The sequence below is a fragment of the Hyalella azteca genome, unplaced genomic scaffold (assembly GCF_000764305.2).
Source record: "Hyalella azteca isolate HAZT.00-mixed unplaced genomic scaffold, Hazt_2.0.2 contig15451, whole genome shotgun sequence".
NCBI lineage: Eukaryota > Metazoa > Arthropoda > Malacostraca > Amphipoda > Hyalellidae > Hyalella > Hyalella azteca.
Window position 1 is genome coordinate 34,551 of NW_025945305.1, and position 12,069 is coordinate 46,619.

The following is a 12,069-nucleotide window of genomic DNA, read 5'->3' on the forward strand; positions in this document are numbered from 1 at the left end:
AAGAAGGGAATAGGAGGGAACAGAAGGGAATAGAAGGAAATAACAGGGAATTGGAGGGAACAGAAGGGAAAAGAAGGGAATAAAAGGGAACAGATGGGAATTGATGGGAATAGATAAGAATAGATGGGAATAGATGGGAACAGAAGGGAATTATTAGTTAGAATTTTTACAATTACTTATCGTTTGTTCAAGGAGATTTACAAATAAAATTTTGGTCCATTGATTTGTTTTACTTAAAAATCCACTTTTTGAGTGAACATTAATATTATAAAAGAGAAAGTTTAAGTGCAAAATTTCGAGTTATACATGTTTTTTCAAAACGGTGTAAAATACTGCGTTTGGTACACTGGTGTCCCAATACGCAGCAGTGGAATATCACTGTTGGTACACATATGGCCCAATACGCGGGGAACGTGTTAAGGGGTAAAAAGGGATGGGCAGGGTAATAAGGGACAGTCCTCCAACATTTTGTAGAAATGTTGTAGCAGCTAAACTAGTAAAATATTGCAAAACTAAAAATAGTGGTGTAAAGTTGAACATTTTTAACTATCTATGCAGCATAAAGCAAGTTGAGATATCATACATTTATTACCTTTGAAAATCCCTGAAAAAAGTGTGAAAAGTGAGATTTTGGAAGAGTACCTCTGCTAAGGTCTGTAGCAGAAAAAATATTTGTTGTGTTGAAAAATTTTACTTACCTGAAAGTTGCACACTAGTGTTGGCTTAAAAGCATGATTGACAAAATTTGCATATCTCATTCCAAGAAAAAATGGTGGCCATTTCCGTAAAATGGGATAATAAGGGACACCTCCCTGGGGTAATAAGGGACACTTATAAAATTGCATTTACCGTAGAACCTTGATTAGCAAAGGCTCCAGTTAATGAAAAAAATCAATTCACAACAAAGAATTTTGATTAAATTTATGTACCTCGCTCAGTGAAAAAAATTTCGCTTAATAAAAAATTACTGCATCAGTCATAGACTCCTGCGTTTGGTATTTTTTTATTCGAGATGAGACAAGACAACAGGCTCTGTCCTGGTTCGCAATAAAAACCGGGACAATTTTCAGCCCTCCATAGGAATTTCGGGGACAATACCGAGATGAGACGAGACATCCCGGTTAAAAGAGGTACATTAAAATTTCCCAGAATTTTTAGCCATTTTAACGAGACATAACGAGATGAATCAATTATTGGTGTGGTGTAAACTTTGGCTTACCATCATACATTTATAAAGAGCTGGGCAGCGCTACTTTGTAATGTAGCGGCCGCTACCACTACATGCTCTAAATGTAGCGAGCGCTACCGCTACAATTGCTTAAATGTAGCGCCGCTACTGCTACCAAAAATGTAGCGGCCGCTACATGTAGAACGCTACTGCCCACCTCTGCTAACAACTAACATGTTGACACTAGTAACAGGCTGAGGTTGACAACACTACACCGAAAACTTTCGTACAGATTTATTCTGTAATTTATATTATGTATGTATCATGCTGGTTTTTAAATAATATTTAATACTATTAAGTAAAATCTAAAGGCTTTATCTATAAATGTAGCGGTAGCGCTGTAGAGGCAAAACCTCGTATCGCTTCTTAAATATCTAGCGGGCGCTACCGCTACAATTGTTTAAATGTAGCGCCGCTACCAGTACATGTAGCGCGCTACTGCCCACCTCTGCAGTTATATAATAACTTAAGATGTATCTTTTTACTATTCTGATTGGAGCTCGGCGATTGAAATGATTTTTGCTATGAATACATGTTGTGGTTGAATATGGTACTTAATCTTGACAGGCAAATAAAAATTGAAAAACACGTGTTTTTTCAAAAATTGTGTTCTATGATGGTTTGGAGGAGTCCATACTAGCTGTAGCTGGTGACATTGGCTGACTGGACAGACTTTGATTTGCCTCCAGCTCAATCACAGAATCGGATTCATCAATCTTGCCTTAAGCAATCTCTTTCAACAAAAAGTTTGAAAAGAAATATCAACAACATTTTTAAATGCAACAAAATTTAAGTTGGAAAAAATTTAACAGTTTGATCTTCAAAAAAGAACTCAAAATATCCATGTGTATCCTTTCTAAATAACGTTAAAAATACCCAAGTGTTTGATAAAAATTCAGGAAATTGTGCAATTGTGAAAATTTCTTGGAGGTGTAGCACAAAATTTTACTAAAGTCAGAGATAATCTAGTACTAGCTATAGTATTATTTGGAATATCTTACCAGGACTCCACTCCACTGTCTACTAATTGGCCGACTATTCTAGACACTGCGTCCCTATGCGCTCCACGGCGGCTGAACTCGTTCCGAACGCATAATAAACTCGACTCATATTCGTACGGTTCCCACAAGTGCCATCAAAGCCTTAGTTAAGACTTAAGAGTAACATTTTTGACTCAATGCTCAGCCATGCATACCTCGACAGGTTTGCGGTGTTTGTCGGAGCACTAATTAACTGCCATGTCAGTTAGTCAGACAAATTTTGCTAAATCTGCAATTAAGTTCACTGGTAACTGTCTATGGCCATATTAGCAATAAAGGGCTAACTTGTCATTCTTCAACCCATGTTTTCGAAATGATTCATATCGTAATCGAAAAACTTGTTTTGTCTTAAATAATGAAGACAAATCTCATTATGTCTCGTTTCAAATCTGTCTGTCTTGTTCCGGTTCATAATCTACCGGGACACAAGTTTTAAAGTCCAGGACAGAAGTCTTGTCTCGGTTCATACGTTTATTCCGGGACAAATTTTACCCTCTGTCCCGTTATTTTTTCTGGTATTTTCTCGTCTTGTTTCGTCTGTCCGGGTTCATTTTGAGAAAATTATTTCGAGACGCAGGAGTCTAATCAGTCATCACAAAATTGTGCATAGAATGTCACAGATAGAATTGAGCACTGGGCAACAAAGAATGAGAAGTATTTAACCTAAACTATGATTTATTTCTCCAAAAAATATGATGGTTGTCACTAAAATATTCCTTCCTGGTTTAGGTATGTTTTTTACAATCTTTTTTGTTATAGTGAAATCACTTGATTCAATTAAAATTGTGTGAAACTACAAACCATCCTGTAAACTTACAGATACAGAAGAAATGCTTCATGGCTGCTGATATGAAGCTTGCAGTGAACAAGGTCGTTGTTAATGCTCAATGGCATGTCCATGGATACAGTAATATAACATTAATAATACGGTAATTTATGGATAAGGTAATATTATATCAATGAAGAAAAACCAAGTAAAAATCACAGAAAATGTCATTTATTCTACAGTTACATCATCTACAAAGGAAGAGGAGGACTTCAGAGTACTGTTAGTAATAGATGAGTACACTCTGCTTGCTTAAAATATTTAAAATTGAGTTTTATTTCAAGTGTCTCTTTTTACCCCATTTCCAGATTAATTCAGGAGCCTTTTATATTGCGTCTAGCTCCTTACAACTAGCATATGGAATTTTTTTGGAGATGCCATACAATAGCCCTTTTAAAGACCTTTATAAAATGAGCCCAAACTTGTTTATGAAATGTTTCATGGTAAGACGTTATAAACAAAAAACGCTCAAAACCATCCCTTTTTACACTGTTTGACGGTATTTAGTTATTACTGTAGAATCTTCTGACTTAATCATATAATTTTTAACAAATTGAATAGGATATTTATAATGCATCTACTGGGAATCTTGTACTTTCAAAAATCACTTGGGGAAAATGATCAGAATTAGAAATCTCTACTCTAGTCTTAGCTTGGAAAGTACCTAGATGTATTTGATGCCTTAATCACTGCATGATGAGAAATGCTTCTTACAGATTTATTAGGCAGAATTGTTCAACAATCTGGTTATAAGAACCATTTTCCAAATTGTGACCAAAATGTGAAGTATTTCTGATTGAACTGATCTGCTCATACTCACAATTCTGGGAAATAGGGCAGAAGCTGCATGTGAATGAGGCAAAATTGTCTATGCTTACAGTCAATTTCACTCATTTTTATGTTCCTTGCCTAATTTTTTCAAGACAAGTAAGAAAATTGTTGAATTTTGCTTGCTATTTCCAAAACTTACTTGTAAATTAATAATTTTAATTAAAACTATCTTTTTCAGATAGTTCCTACTGAAGATTTATTGCAGTTGACATTTATGTAAAAGGTACACATTCCACAGACCTCATGAGTCACACCCAGCCCAAAAATGTAGTTCTAGTCTCTGTTAAAGACTGCATTGGTGTGAAGCAGCAAAGGCAAGATGGTGATGGCAAGACCAGCAAAGGGTTGCAACATTCAGGTGTGTTTGAAGATGTATTGTGTATTATTCATTATCAGTTGCTAAACTACAAGACCAGGAATAATGAGTATAATAAAGTTTGTTGCAAGTTATTTGAAGTATAAAACATTTCCATCACTTTAGAATATAAATGAAAAGAAAAAAAAAAACATAATTGCTACTAAAACTTTTTGGGAGACCATCTTCATTGTCATTGTGTTTAATTTTTCAGTAACAATATTAAAATATTGTTACTTTTCCTGTCATTTGTCTCTTTTAAAATTCTTGGGTTTATTTGTGTTTGCATTTTAATTGATATTTCAGGCCCACCACAATCCTGGGTAGAAACTGTGCTTGGAACTCCAGAGAAGAAGGAATCTGCAGAAGTGAGCAACCTTGTGGCATATGCTGTCCCTCATGTGTAGTAATTTTCTTTGCCAATTCCAATTTCTTGTCAATAGATCATGTCAAAGGCAGACAAGACCTGACTAAATGGCTACAATTATATATAGGTACCTTCTGCTCTATTCATACTCCCTTGATCGTTGTTATCCAAAAAGCTTCTGTTCTCTGCTCTAGAAGGGAACTTGGCTGCTTGTTCTGTTGATGCCTGAATCTCTCCCTCCATTTCAGGTGGATTTGTTGGATGAAACTGCCCGCATTGTGACTCCACTTATTTCCGTAGCCTCTTCTTTGGATGAATTCTTGGAACGATTGGATGTGGATGGCAAATTCTGCTTTCTTTGTGAAGGCATTGACTTCCAGAATCCATCTAAACTTAAGCGACATTTCTTGCAGTGCCACTGGAACCACAGGGTGGATGCCCATGGGCTTTGCACTGTTCTTTGTAAACTAGACTGCAACTTACCCCAGAACTCAGAGCGCTTTGGTCACTACCATTGCTCGCTGTGCAATGCGAGGTGCTCTTCTATTGGCAGGTTGAGGGTACACATGGAAAAACATGGCAGGAATAAAGTGAAGGAGGACGAAGTGGTCTCATTCACTGCCAGGAAGGTGCAGCTCAAGAAGCGCAAGAGGAAATCAGATATCAGCATCAATGAAAAACTTAAAAATCCTGATGAAGAAAATCAGAAGAAATTGGAAAAAATTGAACTCAGATTTCAAGAAGCTGAGGACTACCTTGCCTCACATGCCGCTGCTCTCAACATTGTGAGTAAGATGACTCCAAAAGAAGGAATAGCATCAAATTTTGTGAATGCTTTTGCTGAGACAGAAGTAGTGTCTAGCCAAATTTTAATATCCTTTTTATGAAGACATTAACCTTGGATGTCTACTCCCAATAAGGACTAAACAAAACTTGATCCTGAATGCCCATGTGGCTTTCAAAATTCTTGCCCATTTCTGTTCAACTTATTTTTTTATTCAATTAGGGGCAAGAATTTTATAGCATTACTCTAGTGTGTGATATCATCCACTCATCCAAATTATTCCTGACATTCAAAATATCTCAGTTTTTTAGCAGGCAATATGGGAAACTGCATAGATATATTGTTGATTAATAGGTACCACTCCAGATTTATTTTACCAGTTAGATTGGTAATGGGTAAATGTTTTCAGGCAATACATAGTACTTATGTACCTACATCGTTGGTGAGTGCCAGGTACTATAGAAAGTTGAATAGGAGAGAGCTGCTATAGGAAAGCTATTTGTAAATTGCTCCTTTTGACAACTAATAATAAACAGCAATTGAAGAAACGTATGTGAAAAAAGGCCACGTCGCGGAGCTACTGTAATGACGCTGATGTAGATGGTGCATGTATAGGAGCATGCTCGTGGTACAGACGGATGTAACTGATGTAGAGAAGCTACTGTTGTGATACGTACATTAGAGGGTCTGCTGTAGAGAAGCCAATAAATCAGGGGCTAGTTAATGAGTGACAACAGATAAATTTCCTTCAATGTTGCAGGTGCCAATTGAACCTTCAATCGGTCGGTCCCTGCAGGAGTTGATGTCGCGTCTGTACGCGCGCTGCTACCTTTGTGTGGACCATCCCGTGCTAGCCAACTCCCGCCTCCTGAAGCACTTCTCCAAGTGCCACCTCAACCACCACATCGTCTCTGCAGGCTGGGTCTCTGTGCTGTGCAAGCTCGAGTGCCGTCCCAGCATCTCTGGACATTACCATTGCTGGCTCTGCAATGCCGTCATTGTGGGGGGAGCTGTGAGGTATAAAATTCACATCTGCACCCACGTCAAGAAAGCCAAGTCTCTGGGCCTAGAGGACCAAGTAAATCATGTTGATGGACAGGGCAGAGGCGAAGAAGATGACGAGATGTGCAGAGGAAGTGAAGAAGTTGACGTGGAGTGTGGAGAAAGTGAGGCTTCCTTGTCTCCTGTCAGTTATCTCGATGAGGAAGATGAGGAATCAGAAAGTGAAGCAGATGCCGCGGTGCAGCCCACACTTATAAAGATCCGCCCTCTACGAGCTTGTGCTGGCAAGAAGCTGTGGAGCTACAACGCCGAGGTGCAGCAGGTCAACCTGTCGCCGCAGCTCAGCCGCAGACTAGCCTCCCACGAGGGCGGTCTGAGACACACGCCGCTCATGGAGCCCTTCATGAAACCTCTCAGTTGTATTAAAGCTTATAATGACGGTGAGCATCATGATGGCGGCTATCCTGATAGTGGCCATCCAGATGATGGGTATCCAGATAGTGGGTATCCTGATGGTGGGTATCCTGATGGCGGGCATCCAGATGGCGGGTATCCTGATGGTGTGTATCCTGTTGGCGGGCATCCAGATGGCGGGTATCCTGATGGCGGGCAACCCAATGACGAGCATCCTGATGGCGGGTATCCTGATGGCGGGCAACCCAATGACGAGCATCCTGATGGCGGGCATCCCAATGACGAGCATCCTGATGGCGGCTATCCTAATGGTGGTTATCCTGATGGCGGGTATCCAGATAGCGGCTATCCTAATGGTGTGTATCCTGATGACGGTCATTCTGAATGCGAACACCATAATGGTGAACATCCTGTTGACGAGCGGCCTGGCGTTGATGAACCTGAGGATGCTGCAACTCCCAAGAGACGCCATTGTGACGCCACAGTCCCTGGGGCCAAGAGAGTCAAGAGGCGGTCCAACTCTCCTGGCAAGTCATCCTTACAACCCTCAACCATTCCTCCAAACTCGGATGAATCAGGAAATTATTCAATGCATTCTAACTCAGCGCTTGTTGTGGGAAATGAACAAGTCACTGAAAAAAGCCACCACCTTCACAGCCCCAGCAGGAGAAGACCTCGGAAAATATTGAAGTCTGAAGAAGAAGTCCTAGGTTCAGAGGAGGAGAAGCAGGTCCTAGGTTCGGATTGTCAGCCCTGCACTTACAATGAACCACCAAACCAAGCCAACGAAACTTACGACGGTAAAATGGAACGTGAAGTAAAGTGTATCTTTTTGAGTGAGCGGGAAAAACATTACCAATTAACCGTGAAGAAATACGCGCCAGAGATAGACCGCAGATTGCTGCTCAAGGGGGAACAGGAGTTGAGTCAACTGAACTACCTGGGGCCGTCGGAGGTGTCGTGTGTTTACTGTCGCCTCCCCCTGGGGAGGAAAGTCTTATATTCTAACAACGCCTGCCTCCTCGACCCCAAGACAGTCGTGACGGGAATAGAGCTTCTTTACCGCAAATGCCGGCATTGTGGCTTACGATATTTTTACAAGGAGTTCACTGATGGCGTGCATCTGCACGATGAACTTATCTTATCCCTGGACCTGTGCCTCATGGCCAGAGAGTTCCTGAGGTCGAATGGTTCGTTGCCGCGGACGGCCGAGGCAATTCTTAGCTTCACTCGTTTAACTTTTCCAGACCTGCCGGTGTCGGCAGAACAATTCCAAGAAGCGTACTCTGATTTCGAAGCCATGTGTGGTTATTAGGAGCAACAGTATTTAGTTGCCTCGCATTCTTTTTATCAAATGAAAAACTTGTTCTTATATGTCATTCTATACGTATTCAGTAAGTCTCCATTGTCTTTGTTATATGTCATTTTCTACTTGACTTATTTTACGTGTCTCCGGTGCAGACTTCGTAGGTCAGAATTTCTGAAGCCGATCATTGTTATTTATCTTATTGACCAGTCTCATTTTCCATTAAACTTCACCTCGCACCTCGTTTTTCAGAAGCCCCGCTACCAAGTTAAACTTCCTATTCTGTTATGGTCACTGAAGTAACTTACATGGGCAGACTCTGTGGAGTGTATGTCTACTCTGAGATTAAGAATAATGTTCTTTGGGATCCCTACCTTGTCATCGCAATTGGGGTACCGTACATTTAAATGAATATTCAAAGTGCTGATTACACGTAAAATATTATATGCGTTCAAGTCACCATGAGCGTTGTTTACGATTTTGTTCGTAAAAAATAAATTGAATGCATGTTGTGTTGCTAGCTGAGCAACTTTTACAGTGCTTGCAATCCCAGTGTGTGTACACTCAGTCTCTCATTCCGGCATCTGAATCCTGCCATTCTGGCGTTTAAATCCTGTCTGCAAAAGTTTGTGTCTTTGAACTTGAAAGTGAGCGGCAGAAGAAACTTGTGACTCCGTAAGAAGATTGTTTTAATTGTTCTTGTAGTTTAATTAACTAAATTGTTTAGTTGTAGCTAAATAAACAAGTCGCAAATGTACAACAATTGAACGGTCTTGTGAAGGTGCAGCAGAATTTAGCTCCGCTATGCCAGCAACTGCTTACTTAATTTGCAACTTATTCCTGGTTTGAATTCTGTCGAATTCTATTTTATTTCTAGCCAAAATTCTATTGCGAAATTTTTTTGACTGATGCGGAATAAAATTCAGCTTTTGATTGCAGTTTGTATTGATATATCATAAGCTTTATCTTGTACACAAATATCATATATCATGTCATATAAACTGTATACTCGTTCAATTATCGTACATTTTCTATAGGTCTATTTTCTGACTGGAACTATACATACACTCGTGGAAATAAATGAGGCTTAGGGTACGCACACAGTGAAAGCAGGTTGCCAGCGTGCTGGTTACCTGCTCAGGCTGGCGCCTGAAACCATAGAATACAGAAGCCTATTCATACAGGTTTTCACTGTGAACACTTCCATTATTATCCTATGTTCATTCTTGTGGCAGGTTGGAGCAGGTTGCCCGCGCGGGCAAACCTGCTTTCACTGTGTGCGTACCCTTAGTCCACATATTGATGCAGTTTTTGCTCTTGAGTAGGTCACTCTTGCCTAGTTTTGCCCAGCAAAAATCTTATCAGTGCTACGTTCCCACACTGCACTTGGTGTGACCAAGAAAGTGTGTCAATATTTAGACAATGACCCCCACATTTCTCGGCGTACGTTACTTCGTCTAATTTCAACACACAAAAGTTTGGTTAAGTTCGAGGCTCTGAAGTCAAGATAGCGGAAAAGTTTGAGTAAATAACCAATAACTTGATAGATTCCTTCGTTCCTAGTTGAATGCTCTTGTGTTTTTTTTCTTTCATTTGTGGATTCAAAACGTTCTGAAAAACGTCCATGGCTAAAAAAAAGAAATGGGAAATGCATTCGATATCCTTCATAGGAAAGGATTGTTCGCATGCATCGCTCGAATGACAATTATTAATGTGAACAATTTACGCAAACTGTACAAAATGAGCGCAAAAAAATGCATTTCCTCGAGATGAGAAATGATAGCAAAGAACCGTCAAAATATTTAATATATAATCTCGATACAAAGTTCTATATATATAATCTCAGTAGGTTATGTACAACAGACGCGACACATCACCGGACGCTTGACCGTCTTGCTAGACGGTTAATTATATCACAAACATGGCAAGCGGTTAACCTGTACCTGCATCACTTAACCTTACAGTTGAGCCTTCATCTTATGAGCTAACCAAGCGCTTTATCTGCTCACCCTCATCATTAGTCTGCTCACCCTCATCATTTATCTGCTCGCCCTCATCATTTATCAGCTCACCCTCATCATTTATCTGCTTACTCTCATCATTTATCTGCTCACCCTCATCATTTATCTGCTCACCCTCATCATTTATCTGCTCACCCTCATCATTTATCTGCTTACCCTCATCATTTATTTGCTCATTGTCATCATTTATTTATCCCTTCGCGCATCAGCTTCCTATTCCACATTGAGAAGTGCCTCATTTTTTCGCCATGAACATCGATGATGAAATTTATATAAGTAAACTGTTATTAAACATTCACAACCTAATTTAAGAATAATCAACAACAATGAGAACATTTCAATTATTTATAAACTACAGGTACTGAGTGAATTCAAGCGGCAAATGCTGCATCGATAACAGAAATGTCCTTCTTTGTCCTAAAAGCGATGCTTTTTAGCGCATTTTCTCATTTATGGAAAAAATGCACTATTGTGCTCGCCATGTCCGTCCGTCCGTCCGTGACTTCACGTTTTCGTCGACGGGAAAATGCGCTCTCTGTCACTCACTGCAGCGAGTGCTGAGTTATATTTTTTTGGGGGTCATCCCAGTTAGGCCCAGCAAACGAGAGTATATTAAAAACGATTAATATGCTACGTCGCCTCCCTGATCGAACTGTCTGTCAGAAAGTGTCACTGTTTGTACAATATTGCACATCTATTTTTCTGAATTGGTAGAATGAAAACATTCTCCTATGTGGAGTTAAACAACTAAAATTTACTCTCAGAAAAGTTAATGTGTCGCATTGTCCAAAAAGTGACGCACTATTTGTACGTAGCACTGATACGCCCCGGGACGCCTGTCGGAGACCACCACTGCCGTGCTTCGAATGGACTATCATGATCCCTTTCCTCAAGAACGTAGCCTATAATACTTCTGGACCGTAACATTATCAGCCGCACGCCACCAGACAGATCACATCCATTGAATTAGATCAATCAGCCTACAGGAAAGTAACCCAGTATCGTCTGCTGATACGCGAAAAAAATGTTACCCCTCCCGGACGGAGCGCGCTGGAGCTGTCCGTTTCTGTCCCGTGTGTCGAATCATCCGGGACCGCAGCCGTGCACCACCAATTTCGTGCACCAATAAGCCCTGAATCGAACGCCTTGGATCTCTCCGGACATCCACCAATCAGCCGTGAACCATTCGGCTTTGTCTTCCTCCGGCCTCGCATAGAACCTGCCGTGCACCACCAGGCCGCGGATCGAATCTGACTTCCCGGCATCGTTAAATTACGTAATTTTACGTACGCCGCATCTGAGGTTTGGTTTCAGATAGCATAGTTCTGTTCCAAAATTTATAGTCCTTCGACAAGTGGCCGTTCGACCGAGGGCTGGTTCAACCCACGGCCTAGATACGGACGGCTTGAAGTGTTGAAGGCTACGTTCCGGAAGGCAGGAATCACGATGGCCCATTACATCCAGGGCAGTGGTGGTCTTCGGCAGGCGACCCGAATCATCCTACATTCGAACAGCCACGCGGACGATTCGTTTTGGAACAGAACTATGCTATCTGAAACCCAACCCCAGATGCTGTGAGCTAAAAGATACGTAATTTAACGGAGCTTCCGAAGTTCCTCGTTGGCGAACGATAGATTTTGGAACAAAACTATGCTTTCTGAAACCTAAGCCCAGATGTTGTGAGCTAAAAGTTCGTAATTTAACGAAGCTACAGAAGTCACTCGTCGAAGGACGATAGATTTTGGAACAGAACTATGCTATCTGAAACCTAACCCTAGATACTGTGAACTAAATGTTACGTAATTTAACGAAGCTGCGGAAGTCACTCGTCGAAGGACGGTAGATTTTGGAACAGAACTATGCTTTCTGAATCCTAACTCCGAATGTGGTGAGCT

At 40.7% G+C, this 12,069-nt stretch overlaps 1 protein-coding gene across 1 annotated transcript; it reads left to right on the forward strand.

The window, feature by feature from the left end:
* Window positions 1-4,101: 4,101 nt before the first annotated feature.
* LOC108664944 lies at window positions 4,102-8,398 on the forward strand. Its single transcript, XM_018151641.2, has 4 exons — window positions 4,102-4,283; window positions 4,587-4,648; window positions 4,896-5,432; window positions 6,192-8,398. Exons 1-4 carry the CDS (start codon window positions 4,169-4,171, stop codon window positions 8,160-8,162), a joined length of 2,685 nt encoding a protein of 894 aa, XP_018007130.1. The 5' UTR covers window positions 4,102-4,168; the 3' UTR covers window positions 8,163-8,398.
* The last annotated feature ends 3,671 nt before the right edge of the window (window positions 8,399-12,069 follow it).

Bases quoted from the DNA above. Each gene is read 5' to 3' on its own strand.
- LOC108664944 (XM_018151641.2), top strand. From the start codon at position 4,169: ATGAGTCACACCCAGCCCAAAAATGTAGTTCTAGTCTCTGTTAAAGAC. The intron at 4,649-4,895 runs GTGAGCAACCTT...CCTCCATTTCAG, and splicing joins AGAAGAAGGAATCTGCAGAA to GTGGATTTGTTGGATGAAAC. The intron at 5,433-6,191 runs GTGAGTAAGATG...TCAATGTTGCAG, and splicing joins ATGCCGCTGCTCTCAACATT to GTGCCAATTGAACCTTCAAT.